The sequence below is a fragment of the Camelina sativa genome, chromosome 16 (genome assembly GCF_000633955.1).
Source record: "Camelina sativa cultivar DH55 chromosome 16, Cs, whole genome shotgun sequence".
NCBI classification, from domain to species: domain Eukaryota; kingdom Viridiplantae; phylum Streptophyta; class Magnoliopsida; order Brassicales; family Brassicaceae; genus Camelina; species Camelina sativa.
This window is the reverse complement of record NC_025700.1, coordinates 949616-964775: the sequence shown is the minus strand read 5'-3', so window position 1 is coordinate 964775 and position 15160 is coordinate 949616. Positions and strand designations below refer to the sequence as shown.

The 15160-nt window shown below is 32.0% G+C and overlaps 1 protein-coding gene and 1 pseudogene across 1 annotated transcript; one reads left to right on the top strand and one right to left on the bottom strand.

Annotated features, from left to right (window-relative positions):
- LOC104753195 overlaps positions 1-1935 on the top strand; it is a 5443-nt pseudogene extending 3508 nt beyond the window's left edge.
- On the bottom strand, positions 4752-5844 carry LOC104749134 (putative F-box protein At1g71320). Its single transcript, XM_010470715.1, has 2 exons — positions 5496-5844; positions 4752-5380 (listed from the first exon to the last, which is right to left on the bottom strand). Exons 1-2 carry the CDS (start codon positions 5842-5844, stop codon positions 4752-4754), a joined length of 978 nt encoding a protein of 325 aa, XP_010469017.1.

Below are 15160 nucleotides of genomic sequence, written 5' to 3'. Positions count from 1 at the left end.
TCTATGATGAATTGCAGATAGTTTTTTAAGTGACAAGTTTGTTGTTGTTGTTTTCCTGCTCTGTTTAGATTGAGGAAGAAGAAAGAAAACTTGTTGCAGCTATAGAAGAAACAGAGAAACAAAATGCTGAGTTGAACCATCAACTGAAGGAGCTCGAATCAAAGGGAAATCGCTTTAACGAACTCGAAGATCGGTTAAGCTCTCTCACTGTTTCCTTATTGGCCAACGATACATTTATATTGCTATCTCTTTTTTTATCACATGATTTTATGACTTTTCTGGTAATAGGTATTGGCAAGAGTTCAATAATTTTCAGTTTCAACTAATAGCCCATCAGGTGCGTTGCTGGTGATATTCCTAGTGTCCTCCCTCATTTCATTACTAAATGATACTTTAGAGAGTCCAGAGCTTTCGTTCGTTTGCTTCACAGATTCTTGATAATAGTTCTCTCTCATTGTGGTATTAGTGTTTATAGCAATTGATTAGGTTTTTGTAGTCATGTTGTATCTGTGAAGGTTTAGGCTTTATCAGCGTAACAGTACTCGTTTCTTAGATTTATATATACGTCTTGTTAACAGGAAGAGAGAGATGCAATCTTGGCAAAGATTGAAGTTTCACAAGCACATTTAGAGTTATTAAATAAGACAAACGTACTGATTGATGCCTTCCCCATACGGTATGATGGAGACTTTGGTACAATTAACAATTTTCGACTTGGATTACTCCCGAACATAAAGGTAAGCTTTGCAAGTTAAGTTGCATGTTTATACGCTATAACCTCTTTCTGCTCATATAAAGTGTTAACTTAGGTCATATGAAACATTATTAGGTTGAGTGGGATGAGATCAATGCTGCTTGGGGCCAAGCCTGTCTTCTCCTCCACACGATGTGTAACTATTTCCGGCCAAAATTTCAGTATCCTTGTTACTATCTTCTCACAATTCTTTTCCTTATCGTAATCTTGTTGTTGGATACTATTTACTGTTCATGAAGTTTTATTCTTAACCAGTAACCCCCTTTTTAAGATGTCGAGTTAAGATACAGCCGATGGGGAGCTATCCTAGAATTGTAGACAGCAACAACGAGACTTATGAGCTGTAAGTAATTTTCATTGCTTAATTGGCATAGTCTTGTACTGTAGTTGAACTTAAAACATATGTCTTGTGCTGATTTTACGCGAGTCTTTTGGTGAGTTTTGTCTTGGTAGTTTATTCAGCGTTTTATAACTAAAAACTATTCAATGATCTCTGTCAGGTTTGGCCCTGTAAACTTGTTTTGGAGCACTCGGTACGATAAAGCCATGACACTGTATTTGATGTGTCTTAAAGACTTCACTGATTTCGCAAATTCAAAGGACCAAGAGAACAATATCCCACCAGAGAAATGCCTCAAACTTCCATTCAAGCAAGTCCCCACTCTCCTAAAACTAAAATCTTTTGCGTCACTGATCGAACCCAAAACCATTGAAGTTTCTCTCATATAACAATTTTTTGGCAGGATCGAAAATGACAAAGTGGAGGGGTATTCGATAACACAGAGCTTCAACAAGAAAGAGAGTTGGACAAAAGCACTGAAGTATACTCTCTGCAACCTCAAATGGGCTCTCTACTGGTTCGTTGGAAACACTAATTTCCAACCTCTCTCTGCTACGGTCTCTTTGCCTTCTGATGTATCAGCGGCTGGTTCCTTGTACGCCAAGCGGGGTCCTGATTCTAACAATAAGCCGTCTGGTAAAAACCAAAGAAACTTGTGAGAAATTGAACTAAAATCAGCGACTTGTGTGAATAGTTTTTAAGCATTTAGGTTATAAAACATCTAATAATAAGAACACCAATGTTTACAATCTATTTTTGTACAGATTCTTATCTCGTGTTATTGTGTAAGCCTTTTTACTTCGTTTATGTTCGCAAAGATAATTGATATTGAAACGAAATATATATGTGGACCATGTCAATCTTATTAAGATTTTCTAGTTGTATTTTAAAGGTATTTATTTTATACTAAACAAATTAATGTAAAACTTTTAAAAGTGAGAATGTGAGATTTTTTTGACCAATTTGGATATAGGTTGGACCGATATGTAGAGAAATCCTACCAAGTATTAATCATGAAAGCAGTGGCCAACAAGTAGAAATCAATATGTTAATTACTAGGTTTTTTTTAACTCCGAGTGAAGACGTCCTTCGAGTTCATGGATAAGGAACACATGTAAAACATTCATGCATGGAGCATGGTCGTCCAAAAGTGAGATAAACATCGGACACTGAAAGAGACTAACAAAAGTAACAAGTAAAAAACATCAAAAAACCAATTTAAATTTATTAATCTATATATAATAGCAAACTCACTTTTTTGCGTGTTAATTTTGATTCAACGGATGAAATTAGTTCTGTTATTCCATCTAACGGTTCAAAATTATTAATGATTCTAATAATTGCAAATTTTTTTCTTTTAAATAATCATGTCTTTTCGTCGTACCCCAATCTTTCAAAACATCGCACCTATTAATTTTTGCATCTCTTCGTCGTACCCCCATTTTTCAAAAATCTATTATCTTTGCACCTTTTTGTTTCACACCTCTATGTTTTATACATTTATATTTTACACCCCTTTATGTATTATATATAAATTTTTATAGACTACAAAACAAGTTTCAAATTTATTGTTTTCAAAGTATTTTTAAAAATTACAAGTTAATAAATAAAAACAAAGAATTGTTTTATTGGAGTGGTTTTAATTAACTTGCATCAATCTTCAATTCAAGGTATTTATATCTACTGCGTTGTAATAGATATAATAGATTTATGAACTCAACGAACTAATGACAAAAGCTTACGAATGAACCTGTTAGTGTCTACTTATGAACTTGTTAGTGTCCATTTGGTTAAATACGAATAAAGTTAATTTATTCTCTATTAGATTATTATTATTATATGTGTGAACATATAGTTGGGAAAGAGTATAACATTAATGATCTAAAAAGACATAAACCTTCATGCATACAAAGTTTATTTTATTCTTTTTTGTATTGTTCTATTTCTAATAAACCCAATTTTGGGGGTCAACTTTAATCTAACGGATGAGATTATTTCTATTATCTCATCTAACGGTTTAGAATTATTAATAATCCCAACAATTGCAAGTTTTTTTCTTCCAATAATCGTATTTCTTCGTCGTACCCCCATCTTTCAAAAATCACACCTATTAATTTTTACACATTTTTGTTTCACACATCTATGTTTTACAACTCTGTATTTTACACCTCTTTGTTTATTATATATAGATTTTTAAGGACTATTAAAACAAGTTTCGATTTTATTGTTTTCTGAGTATTATTTTAATTTTAAACTTACAAGTTAATAAATAAAAATCAAAGAATTGATTTATTGGAGTGTTTTTTTTAAAATTTTTATATATAATAGCAAATCCACTTTTAAGGGTCAATTTAAATCAAACGGATGAGATTGTTTTTATTGTCTCATCTAACGGTTTAGATTTGTTAATGATCTCAAAGTTGCAATGTTTTGATCCAACAGTTGTGTTTCTTCGTCGTACCCCTAGCTTTCAATGTTTGCACTTGTTAATTTCGCACATTTTTGTTTCACACCTTTTTATTTCACACTTCTTTGTTTTCACACCTCTTTATTTTTATAAATATATAGTTTTTTATGGACTTTGAAAAGAGTTTTTGTTTTTTTGAGTACTGTTTTGCACCTCCAAGTTTTAAAAATTCTGAGTATTATTTTCTTTCAATTTATTAATTAATATTGATTCAGTCATCTTCGTTAAAATTTGGATTGTTTTATTTATTGATTTCATCATCTAACTTTTGTTTGGGGTCTTTTTCCATTTATACCGTAGCAATCATCTCTTCCAAGTATTAATCTAGGTAATTGATTGTGATTTCTAATTTTTCATAGATTTATATGTTTATATATTATAGCAAACCCACTCTTAGGGGTCAATTTAAATTTAACAGATGAAATTATTTTTATTATCTCATCTAACTGTTTAGATTTGTTAATAATCTCAAAAGTTGCAATGTTTAGATTTGTTAATAATCACTTAACTTGTTTGTTTCGCACATTTTTGTTTTACACCTCTTTATTTATATATATAGATTTTTATGGACTTTGAACAGAGTTTTGTTCTTTGATAACACCTCCAAATTTAAAAAATTTGAGTATTATTTTCTTTCAATTCATTAATTAACATTGATTCACTCATCTTTGTTAAAATTTGGATTGTTTTATTTATTGATTCATTCATCTAACTTTTTTCGGTGTCATTTTCCATCTAATACCCACATTGATCATATTTTGCAGCTATGAGCCCTTTCTCTCTGTTTTTCTTATTATTTTTTTGTAAATTTCGATAGAATAATGATTTAAATTTTGTTTTATGTGAATATCTTTCAAAATTGATTATCTGGGTATGATTCAGCAAGGTTTGATTCATATATCTTTAACATTATTCTCTTATTGTCACTGAATCGATTTTATATATACAACAAAAAATTTATTTAATTAAATTGGTTGATTAATTTTGACTTTTATACTATACAGTTAAAAAATTAGCATAAAGTTTCCACTCAAAATGTGAAATTAAGAATATTAGTCATTTTAGGTTTTCATTTTCCCCGCACCGACATCCTAGTTGAAGAAATAGAGAATCCTATTTTTTTTTTTTTTTTTTTCTGAACTAAATAAGAAATAGAGAATCCTATTTGTTTAAAGCATGGACCATAAAAACTAGACTGAAGAACCCAATTTCTCCGTATACAAAACGCTGCTGCAGTGATCATTGGGGACTTGATCTAAAGGATTATTAGCTGGATATCTTCCTGTAGAGCTAAAATAATAAGCAGCTAGACCAAGCTTCCAAAAGTTAGCGTCTAAACAATTCGTGCTTAAAATATTAACTGAAAAAATCTTTTCCCACTTCACACTAGGATCTTCTTGCTGCAAACTCCATACGTCTACTCTCGGAGTCTGTTGCACATCAGATAGACATAAACTATCTTTCAGACTCCATAAGTAGACACTTTTGGAGTATTTGGTGTACCAACTCGGTAGTGACACATAACGAAATGTTTCTGTGTGAAGATCTATGGCTGCCAGCTTTATTAATTTATTAGTGAAAAGAGAAAGTGGCTTTGGCAACCAATAAAGCGATCCATTTGCAAATATTGATCTTTTATCATCGCCAAGTTCATCGTATAAAATGGGGAAGTGTACGTATCTTCGTTCACCACTTTCGAGGTTTAAGGCTTCGGTCTTGATAAAATGACGATCGTATAAATACATCAAAATTACTTTGTATGTTCCTGTAACCATGTCTCTTCCAAATCCCACACTAATTGGCAATTCATTCGACCAACCTAAGAAAGAAAAAAAATACTCATTGTTTGTTTGTTATGACAAGTAGTCAACTACATTTGTTTATTTGTAATTTATAAATTTGATCTATAGCTATAAATAAAAAGTGTTTCGTACCCGTTCGGTCTGTATACGCTCGCAAAAACTCGGGAGAAAGAATCCGGAGTTTTCTTGTTGCGGGGTTAATCAGATAAATGTAGCCGAGATCGAAGATGCAGACTAAACCGTTGCAATACCCCATTATTTGACCAGCTATATCGTACATTGAATATATGGGATATGGAAGTGGAGATTTGTAAGAATGAATGAAGATTTTTATATGGTCGTTGTGATCATCTTTTGAATTAGTCGCCAAAAATATGGTTCTTGAACAACGGTCACTAGATATTTCCAATCGAAGAACAAGGAGTTTTGGATTTGGGTGTCGGAGAAGACGTTTCTCGGCGAGATAGTTAGATTCGATCATCAATCTCCATAGCTTCGACACGGATTTGAATCGGAAGAGAGATTTTACCGGAAGACGCTCAAGAATCTCTTCTATGTTATCAACTTCGCAAGTGTTTGGATTTGTTATGCCTGTCTTCATTGTTTGCAACTGAGTGAATTCGTCATGTATCTTACGTATTCCTATTAATAGAGACTGAGTCAGGGAAATATTCTGTAATAATATATAAAGGAAAATTTAAGGAAAATTATATCAATATTTGAAAAAGAAAAAATACTCATTTAAGTATTATTTCCATATATATATGCATCTCAGCTTTTTCCTTGTAATATATCTTTCCTTTTAATAGAGACGAATCAGGGAAATATTCTGTAATATATAAAGGAAAATTTAAGGAAAATTATATCAACATTTGAAAAAGAAAAAAAAAATCATTTAAGAAAAACTTCCACATATATGCATGCATTCCCATCCTTTTCCTTGTAATATATCTTCCTTTAAAGATTTTTTGTAAGAAAGAAAATTCAATCAACATGTTGACATACTATTTATCTCAACGAATTTGTTCAAAACAAAAAATTAAGGTAACTTTATACATGTTTGAAACAAAATTTGGTATACATATACAGTATATATTTATAAACCATAATATTTGGCCTTTGATTATCCAGTTAGCTAGGGCCAGGCAAAGATGGCCATTGTAATTTTGAAACACGTATCTTTAGCTTACTAACATATATATATATATATATATATATATATATATATATATTTGTCATCCTTCTACTGACTTCATGTGTAAGTTTTATAAAAAAGTTAATCTTTTTAGAGATTCATCCCATATAACAGTACGTAAAATCAGAACTCTAACTTTCGAGAGCCAAAAAACTAGATACGAGCAACATCACACATATATATATTTGTTTCTTGACTCTTGACTTCCGTTGCAACATCACATATATAATAGTTATGCTTGACATAAACAAAAGGGAATTCAGTAAACACTAATTTCGTCAAAAGTGTGATTCAGATAAATTATTTGAGTTTCTTGGATCCCAAGACACATGAGCTTTGATGCCATGCATGATGCGTGCCGTTGAGAGAAGTACTGATTGGGTCCAGAACGAGCCAAACCTTATGAGCGTATACCTTGCCGTGCGACGAAAATGATTGGGTCTAGATACGATCGGTCATACTTTCATCGCATTCATATTGAATACACAGAGCTGTTTGGTCCATTAGATCACAACGCGGGGTTAATGTCGGTTATAAACAGACTAAAACATTGTGTCAATTAGTCAACCTTATGTTTAGCGACTAGTTAACGTGATTAATTATTATGTAACTCCAAGTCTCCAAGAAGCAAGAATACATTATAAAGTCACTTATTCAACTGACCTTATGTGCAAACGTTGGTTTATATATATATTAGACTTTTTAAATAAAAAATAAACTGTAGTTAACTAAAACATTACAAACAGAAAATCGAACCATTAAAAATTTGGTTAATCAAATATCATAACACAAAGATAAATGTCTAAGAAAATATGATATATACATAATACATAATTTATGCCCATATGTGACTCTTCAAAGCCTTTCGAATTGCAACTCTTGTAAGACTATTTCCTGAAATAAAATAATTAACATTCTATAATGAAAATAATGTTTATCCAAACTCCAGTATTATTGGGAAAAATGTAAATCACTTATTACCTCGATCATTCTTGTCAAGAAGTCATAATTAATACTAAAAGTCTTAAGTATAAAGAAAGTTTACCTTCTTTTCTTTTTTTCTTTGTCAAATGAAAGTTTACCTAAAAGTCAGAAAAAGGTGATGAGCTTCATAGCGTATTTATAATTCTGAATGAACATTGATCAATCAGAATGGCGGACTAGCTAGTCCAAGAAGATTATCACATAAAAAGGAACAGACAAAGACTAAATAATTTGTGAAGTCGAAGTATATGATTCAGCTACCAAATCCAGTGGTCCTAACAAGTATTGTAGAACTCTGAAGAGAATCACCAAGAGCAAAATATATAACACCTATTTAGATGATTTTGAAGAAACACATGAACAAAATAACTAAGCCTTAAACACTATATATACAAAGAATGAAAGAAATTAACGAAGAACTTACCACACATATCAATGGAAGATAAGGCATTATAAAGCAGCTATTCCATCACGCTTGAAGAGTACAAATTAAAGCTAAAAGTGAATTGCATATATAACAAGAAGTAGCAAAGTGGTTAGTGTTTGTAATGACGTCTATAAATCTCTATTAGAAAGAAGACAAAGTGACGTCTATATGTTATACCATTTTGCTATGTCCTATGTAAGAATATTGGCAAGACAAAGACTATATGTGAGCACATTGTCACAAAGATTAAACCAGTCAATGGAAAAATGTGTTTGATGATCTAAGATGTTGTTTACTTTAATGCTTAATTAATCCTAATCATCTTTAGTTTAATCAATTGTTTTTTGTGTTTCAGACTTTATGTTTTGTTTGAATTAGATATTTTAATTAGTCTCTCTACTTAATATTACCCTTCGTGGTGACTAAATATTATGTTCCACAATATTTTTTCTGTTGTACTTTAAACTTTTAGAACTGAGATTCCTATTATCTTTGTATTTGGTTTCTATAAAACAAGTTTGGTTTAAAAAAAAAAAATGTTCCACAGTATTTTAATCACTTGCAATACTTTATATTTTGGATTTTATCTTTTTAATGGTTAATATGATCGTCTATGAATGCTATGCTATATTAATGTTATCTATATAGGATTAAAATGTTAGATAAATTGAACTATTTTTATTTAAGATGCAAATTAGAGGATGTTCCACGGAGAGATACGGAGGATGTTCCACGGAGAGATACCACATGTTGTGTGGATGATGTTAGACGTGGCACTTACATGTAGTAATGAATGGTTTTTTCCTGCAGTAATTAATTTGGAAGTTAGAATTAAAAAAAACAAAAACAGAAAAAAAAAATACATTAATTCTTTATCGATAACTTTTAGCTAGACGTAAGTTATAGACTTTTATTTTACCTTCTGCGTTTTACTGATTAAAAACTAACATATGATTATTATTTTGACGGAAATAGATAATTTTTGCGCCTAATCTTATTATATTCAAAAGTAATGAATAAACAATAATTAAACATATATACAAACTCAAAAGCAAACAAATAATAGAGACAAAACAGAATTTTCAAGATATGCACAAGGGACTCATTACAAACGTACAGTGTAAATATTTATGCGGACTAATACAAAAATAGTTGGTCTCCGATCCTCCTCATCTTCTATAGTACTAATTACTAATGAGAGGCAATGGGATTATTTGACCACATCTATACATACGGTCACTCACTCTCCTATCATTTAATTTTGTTCAACCCAAAGTATGATTACTTTATCAGTCACTCACTTGACTTGCTGAATGAATTTTCGTCATACTCATTAGTAATATAACTTTTAATAATTTGTTTTCACAAGCTTTTATTATCCTATGGGTTGTATGGTAGTAGGTCAAACTACAAAGTCTGATTATATTTTTGTATGCGGTGAACCGTTAAACGCATCTAAAGTTGCTTGTTTTTATATGTATGAACGCGCGTGAATCAAGACTTTGTTATATGTCTGTAAATGAATTCAAATCATTAATTAGCTAGTATAGCATAAGGCCATTAAGGTTGTTTTTTATAATATATATATATATATGTATATGTTGGATTTGCTTACTTTTAATTAATATAAATGTTTATCAACTTTAACAACATATGTTACTATGTTAGTATCTAAAATAAATACATAAGTATGTTAATTAAAAATATTCTTAACGTTAGGTTTTAAATAGGAATAAAAAAAGTAATTATATTTCTTTCTATAGTAAGTAAATCATTATATAGTAAGTAATGTTGTGTGAGTAATGCAAGAGTGAGAGATTTTAAAAATCAAGTTCCTCGTATAATTTCAGGTAAAGCCCATAAAAAATTAGGAAGTGACTCCTCCATATATAAATCCCAGACGCACACAATTTGTACATGTTGTTTCTCGGGCTCTACTGGAGAGGAGAGATAGACTATATAACGTAGGTGGAATTGCCCTATGAGCTAAAGCTAATTAATGATGATTTGTTTTATGCACAGAACCATCAGATCATTTTCTATTGTTTACACGTGTCATCTCTTGCTTACTGTTTTTATTTACGATGCAAATCAGAGGATGTTCCACGGAGAAATACCACATGTTGTGTGGGTGATGTTAGACGTGGCACTTACATGTAGTAATGAGTGGTTTTTTCTTACAGTAATTAATTTGGAAGTTAGAATTAAAAAAACAAAAACAGACAAAAAAATACATTAACTCATTTTTTTTGTCGTTGAAGTTTGCTAATTTCTTTTAGTTTATTTAAAGTATATTTTTTAAGTTGACATTGTTTTTTACTACTATGTTATAGTACTATACAATATATATGTTGGCTATTAAATATGTAAATATCAAATACGATAAACCCACTAAAACCATGTCTTTGGTACGGTACACAATTATTATTTTACAAGCCCATGTAAATTACCCAGCTCTATTATAACAAATAGTTTAAACGGCTCAAAAATAATTAAAAAATAATAGCTAGACCAAAAAATTCAATAAACATATATCGATACACATTTAAATTTACGTTTTCCAAATAATATAGTAAATTGCGGTAAAAGAAAAAAAAACAAAAAGGAGAAGAAGTAAATACTATAAATGTATTTCACTTTTATTAAGCTAAAATAAATATTTAAGGCTTACTTTATACATTTTCTGGAAAATACTTTTGTATACATCAATCTTTCACTTATATTTTTAAAATATATATATATATATATATAACAAAAACCTTTTGTCTGCCAGGCTCATAGCGAGCATAATTAAATACCAAACCATGCGGAATTTACCAACACAAGTTAGAAACTTAGAAATCACAAACGTCATTATGAGATCACATCACATTTGAATCAAGATCATTCCAATCTACCAGAGACAAGACAAGGGTCTTTACTAGATGTGATTTCTGCGATAGTCATAAACTGGGCACACAATTGCTATAGATTTCTCAATTCTTATACTCTTAAACAAGATCGAAGAGCTGTAATGTTGTATGAAAAGAAGAATAAAAAGGAAAACAAGAGCTGCATGGCCCTAACGTCGGTTTCTAATTCTGCACTCATTAACCTTTGTAGTGTGTGCACATACTGTATATATGATTCATGATTGTAGCACACATGCATGCCCTTCGAAAAAAAATTCCATTTAGATATATTCGACTTAATACTAAAACATTTAGTCTGGGAAATATTTTATTCCAGCTTTTGTATATATTCTATTTACTTTTCACAATTAGGGAAGAGTCGACTTACATTAAGAAAAAAAAAAGACAACAGCAAAAACAGAATAAATCTACATATATTGAAAGTAATTAAACATTTTTTTTTTGGTCAAACGCGTAGATTAATCTTAAAAGTTGGGAAGTTTACACTCCACTAGGGGATGAATTGATTACACACAAGGAAGAATAAAGAGCAGCCTTAGCTAGAGAGTCAGCAGCTGAATTATCAAGTCTAGGGATAAAAGAAAAGGAGATAGCAGGAAGGAGAGCTTTTAGGCGGGAGATATTATGGAGGATACCCCTGAGTTCCTTAAGGCTTCCATCAGTATTAATAAGCTTAATAAGAGACTGTGAGTCTGAGAAGATCTTCAAGGATCGGATTGAATGGAGATGAGCGATTGAAGTGATGTCAGCCAGAGCATTGCGAATCGCCAACACCTCTGCTACTAAGGCACAAAAGAACATGAGGAAGACGCCTGAGAGAGTTGCAGGCCAGAAGGGTCCTGGAGAATCCATCCCACGCCACACATACCTTTCATCGAGCACCAAGCTGCATCGGCAAAACATATGTGTGTGTCAGGGGGGTCAGGAGTGAAAGAAGCCACAAGGGTGCGTGGTACTGTCTTGGGAATGACAATTTGAGCTTCTTGGCTGTCTAGCTGCTACGATGGCTTTGAGGAGGACTTCTTTTGCCGAGCAGGAACAATCTTCAAAGAGTAGGAGGTTACGAGCAGTCCAAATGTTCCAGAGAATCCATGGAGTCAGTGGGGTATGAGACACTCCCACAGGGAGTAGGCATGTCAGTCGGTTAAAACCCTACAGTAGCTGTTGAGTGGATGTGATCAAGCTATGATCAGGTTGGTTCACAAAGGGAGCTAGTCCCCACACTTCACCTGCAAAGGCACATCCCGCAAACAAATGAACCTCATCTTCATAGCCTCCATAACGTTTACAACCAGCAACGCCTTGGACACCTCTTTTAGTTAGGTTTGACCCAACTGGTAATGCCCCAGAGGCGAGTTTCCAGAGAAAGTGATTCAGTTTGGGGACAATTTTTGGTTGCCAAACAAGCTTAAGCCACTCAAACCTGGTGCAATCATCCTTCTGGGGAAACGTTTTTGCAAGAGCATACCCGGATTTTGTCGAGTAAGAGCCTGATTTTTCAGGTAGCCAGACAAAAAAAAACCCTCGAAGGAACCGAGCTAGTATTCTTATATCCTCCTCATATTGAGGTAAAATCTGACGAATAACATCCACATTCCAGTCATTGGATTCAGGGCAGCGGAGCTCTTGAACTGTTAAGTCAGTTGTAGCTGCAGTAGGAGGACCAAAAGGAGTCTTTGGTTGAGAGAGGGATAGCCATGGATCCTCCCAAACCTTTATGTAATCTCCCGTCCCCACAGCCCAGCCTAGTCCTTTGAGAAGCAGATCCCTACCCACCATTATACTGCGTCAATCATGAGATGCTATTTTTGGAGAAGATGAATAATCTACAAAGCTAGAGGAATTGCAATATTTGCCTAAGAGAACCCGCGCAAGTAGGGAGGTGGGTTGGCTCAAGAGCTTCCAGGCAGACTTCGCTAAGAGGGCATCATTGCACACTTCCACATCTCGAAAGCCTAAACCTCCTGCGTACTTCGGTAAGGTGAGAGTATCCCAAACCACCCAGCAAATCTTCTTTTTCTCCGGCTTGTCGTCCCACCAGAACTGGATGAGGACGGATTGGATTTGTTTGCACAGAGAAACTAGGAGCTTAAAGTAATTAAACATTATTTAATTTACACAATTCTATAGATTTTGATTCTTTAATTTGTTGAGTCTTTTAATATAGATTTATGTTCTTTGCAAAAAGAATTGAATAGCACCACAAAAATCAACTATTAAATAAAAGAGTGTTTCGTATCTGGTAGGCATGTGCACTCTCGCAAAACAACATAAGAAAATATTCCGAATTTTGACCAATATTATTGAAATGAAATTTCACTACGTGGATATGATTGAAATTTGTAAGAACAAATAAAGATTAATTTTGTTGTAGTCGTCATGATCTTTTGAAATAGTCTCCAACAAAATGGTTCTTGAACAGCAATCATTTTAACAAAAAAAAGAATCACTAGGTAGTTCCGACCGAAGAACAAGGAGGGTATCGAACAAGATGTTTTTCTTTTTTTTTTGGAAAAAATATCGAACAAGATGTTTCTTGGCTGGGAAATGTTTGAGAATTTTTTCTTCTAGTATATCATTTGACACAGCTCCGCTAGCTTTTGGATCAGTTATATATGTCTTTCTTCATTGTTTTCAACCGTGAATTTGCCGCTATATCTCTTAAGGTATGTATAATGTAAAAATATTATTAACTATCTAGAGAATCTTACCAATTTTCCTTCTCCTCTTTTGTCCACAAGAATTTTTCTTTCAACCCTCTATATATCCAAGAATAGGAAATAATAATAATACACGATAATAAAACATATCACAAGAAAAATGCCAATTTCAGTTTCATTCGTAGACACAAGAAAAGAAAAACTCCACATGTGTATAAAAATTAAATCAATTATCCAAAAGAAATTGTGAAATTACTATATTGGTCCAATTTATATATATATATATATATATATATATATATATATATTTATTTTATTTTTCTTAGATAAAGTTGGAGATAAGAAAAAATATTATAATAAAAGTCATGTAAAAATGAACATTTTTTTTCACGCATATGACCAAAAGGGAAAAAGGAAAATTATTCTTCCATTTATTTATGTAAACAAAACCACCAAATCACCCACCATTGAAGATACGTCCGAGTCCACCATGGGAGATCGGGATTTCAAGTCCACATGGTAGCCTTTCATCATTGGAGAAACTACAACCAAAAAGCGTAGATAAGAAGAAACTAAAGGAGCTTACAGTCTCTGTTTTTCTCCTTAAACACGAAAAAAGAAACGAAACATAAAGAGCTTAAACAAAACCACCAAATCACCCACCATTTCTGAAGATACGTTTGAGTCCACCATGGGAGATCGAGATTTCAAGTCCGCCATGGTAGCCCTTCATCATCGGAGAAACTAAAACCAAAAAGCGTAGATAAGAAGAAATTTAAGGAGCTTAAAGTCAGACGATCACATTTGACTATCATGTTATCTATACAGGAGCTTAAACTAAAACCAAAAAATAGTTTAATTTATCCTAACATTTTAATCCTATATACAGGGCCGTCTCTACCCCATGGCAGAGTAGGCAAATGCCATGGGTCCATCCCAAATATTAAAAAAATTCTTTAAGCAAAAAAGTCCAATTTTTTCAAAAAAAAAAATTATTAAGGGTTTTTAGGTTTTTTTAAATTTTGACAGAGGTCCCATATTAATTTAAGATGGGGCTGCCTATATAGATAACATTATTATAGCATAGCATTCATAGACGATCACATTAACCATTAAAAAGATAAAATCCAAAATATAAAGTATTGCAAGTGATTAAAATACTGTGGAACATTTTTTTTTTTGAACCAAACTTGTTTTATAGAATTAATCTAAGAACATTTGTGTAACAAACAAAATTAATCACTTGCAATACTTTATATTTTGGATTTTATCTTTTTAATGGTTAATGTGATCGTCTATGAATGCTATGCTATAATAATGTTATCTATATAGGATTAAAATGTTAGGATAAACTGAACTATTTTTATTTAAGATGCAAATCAGAGGATGTTCTTGGGAGAGATACCACATGTTGTGTGGGTGATGTTAGACGTAACACTTGCATATAGTAATGAGTGATTTTTTCTTGCAGTAATTAATTTGAAAGTTAAAATTAAAAAAAAAAAAAAATACATTAATTCATTTGTTTGTCGTGGAAGTTTGCTAATTTATTTTAGTCTTTTTAAAGTATATAATTTTAAGTTTACATTGTTTTTGTACTATATGTTATACTATACATA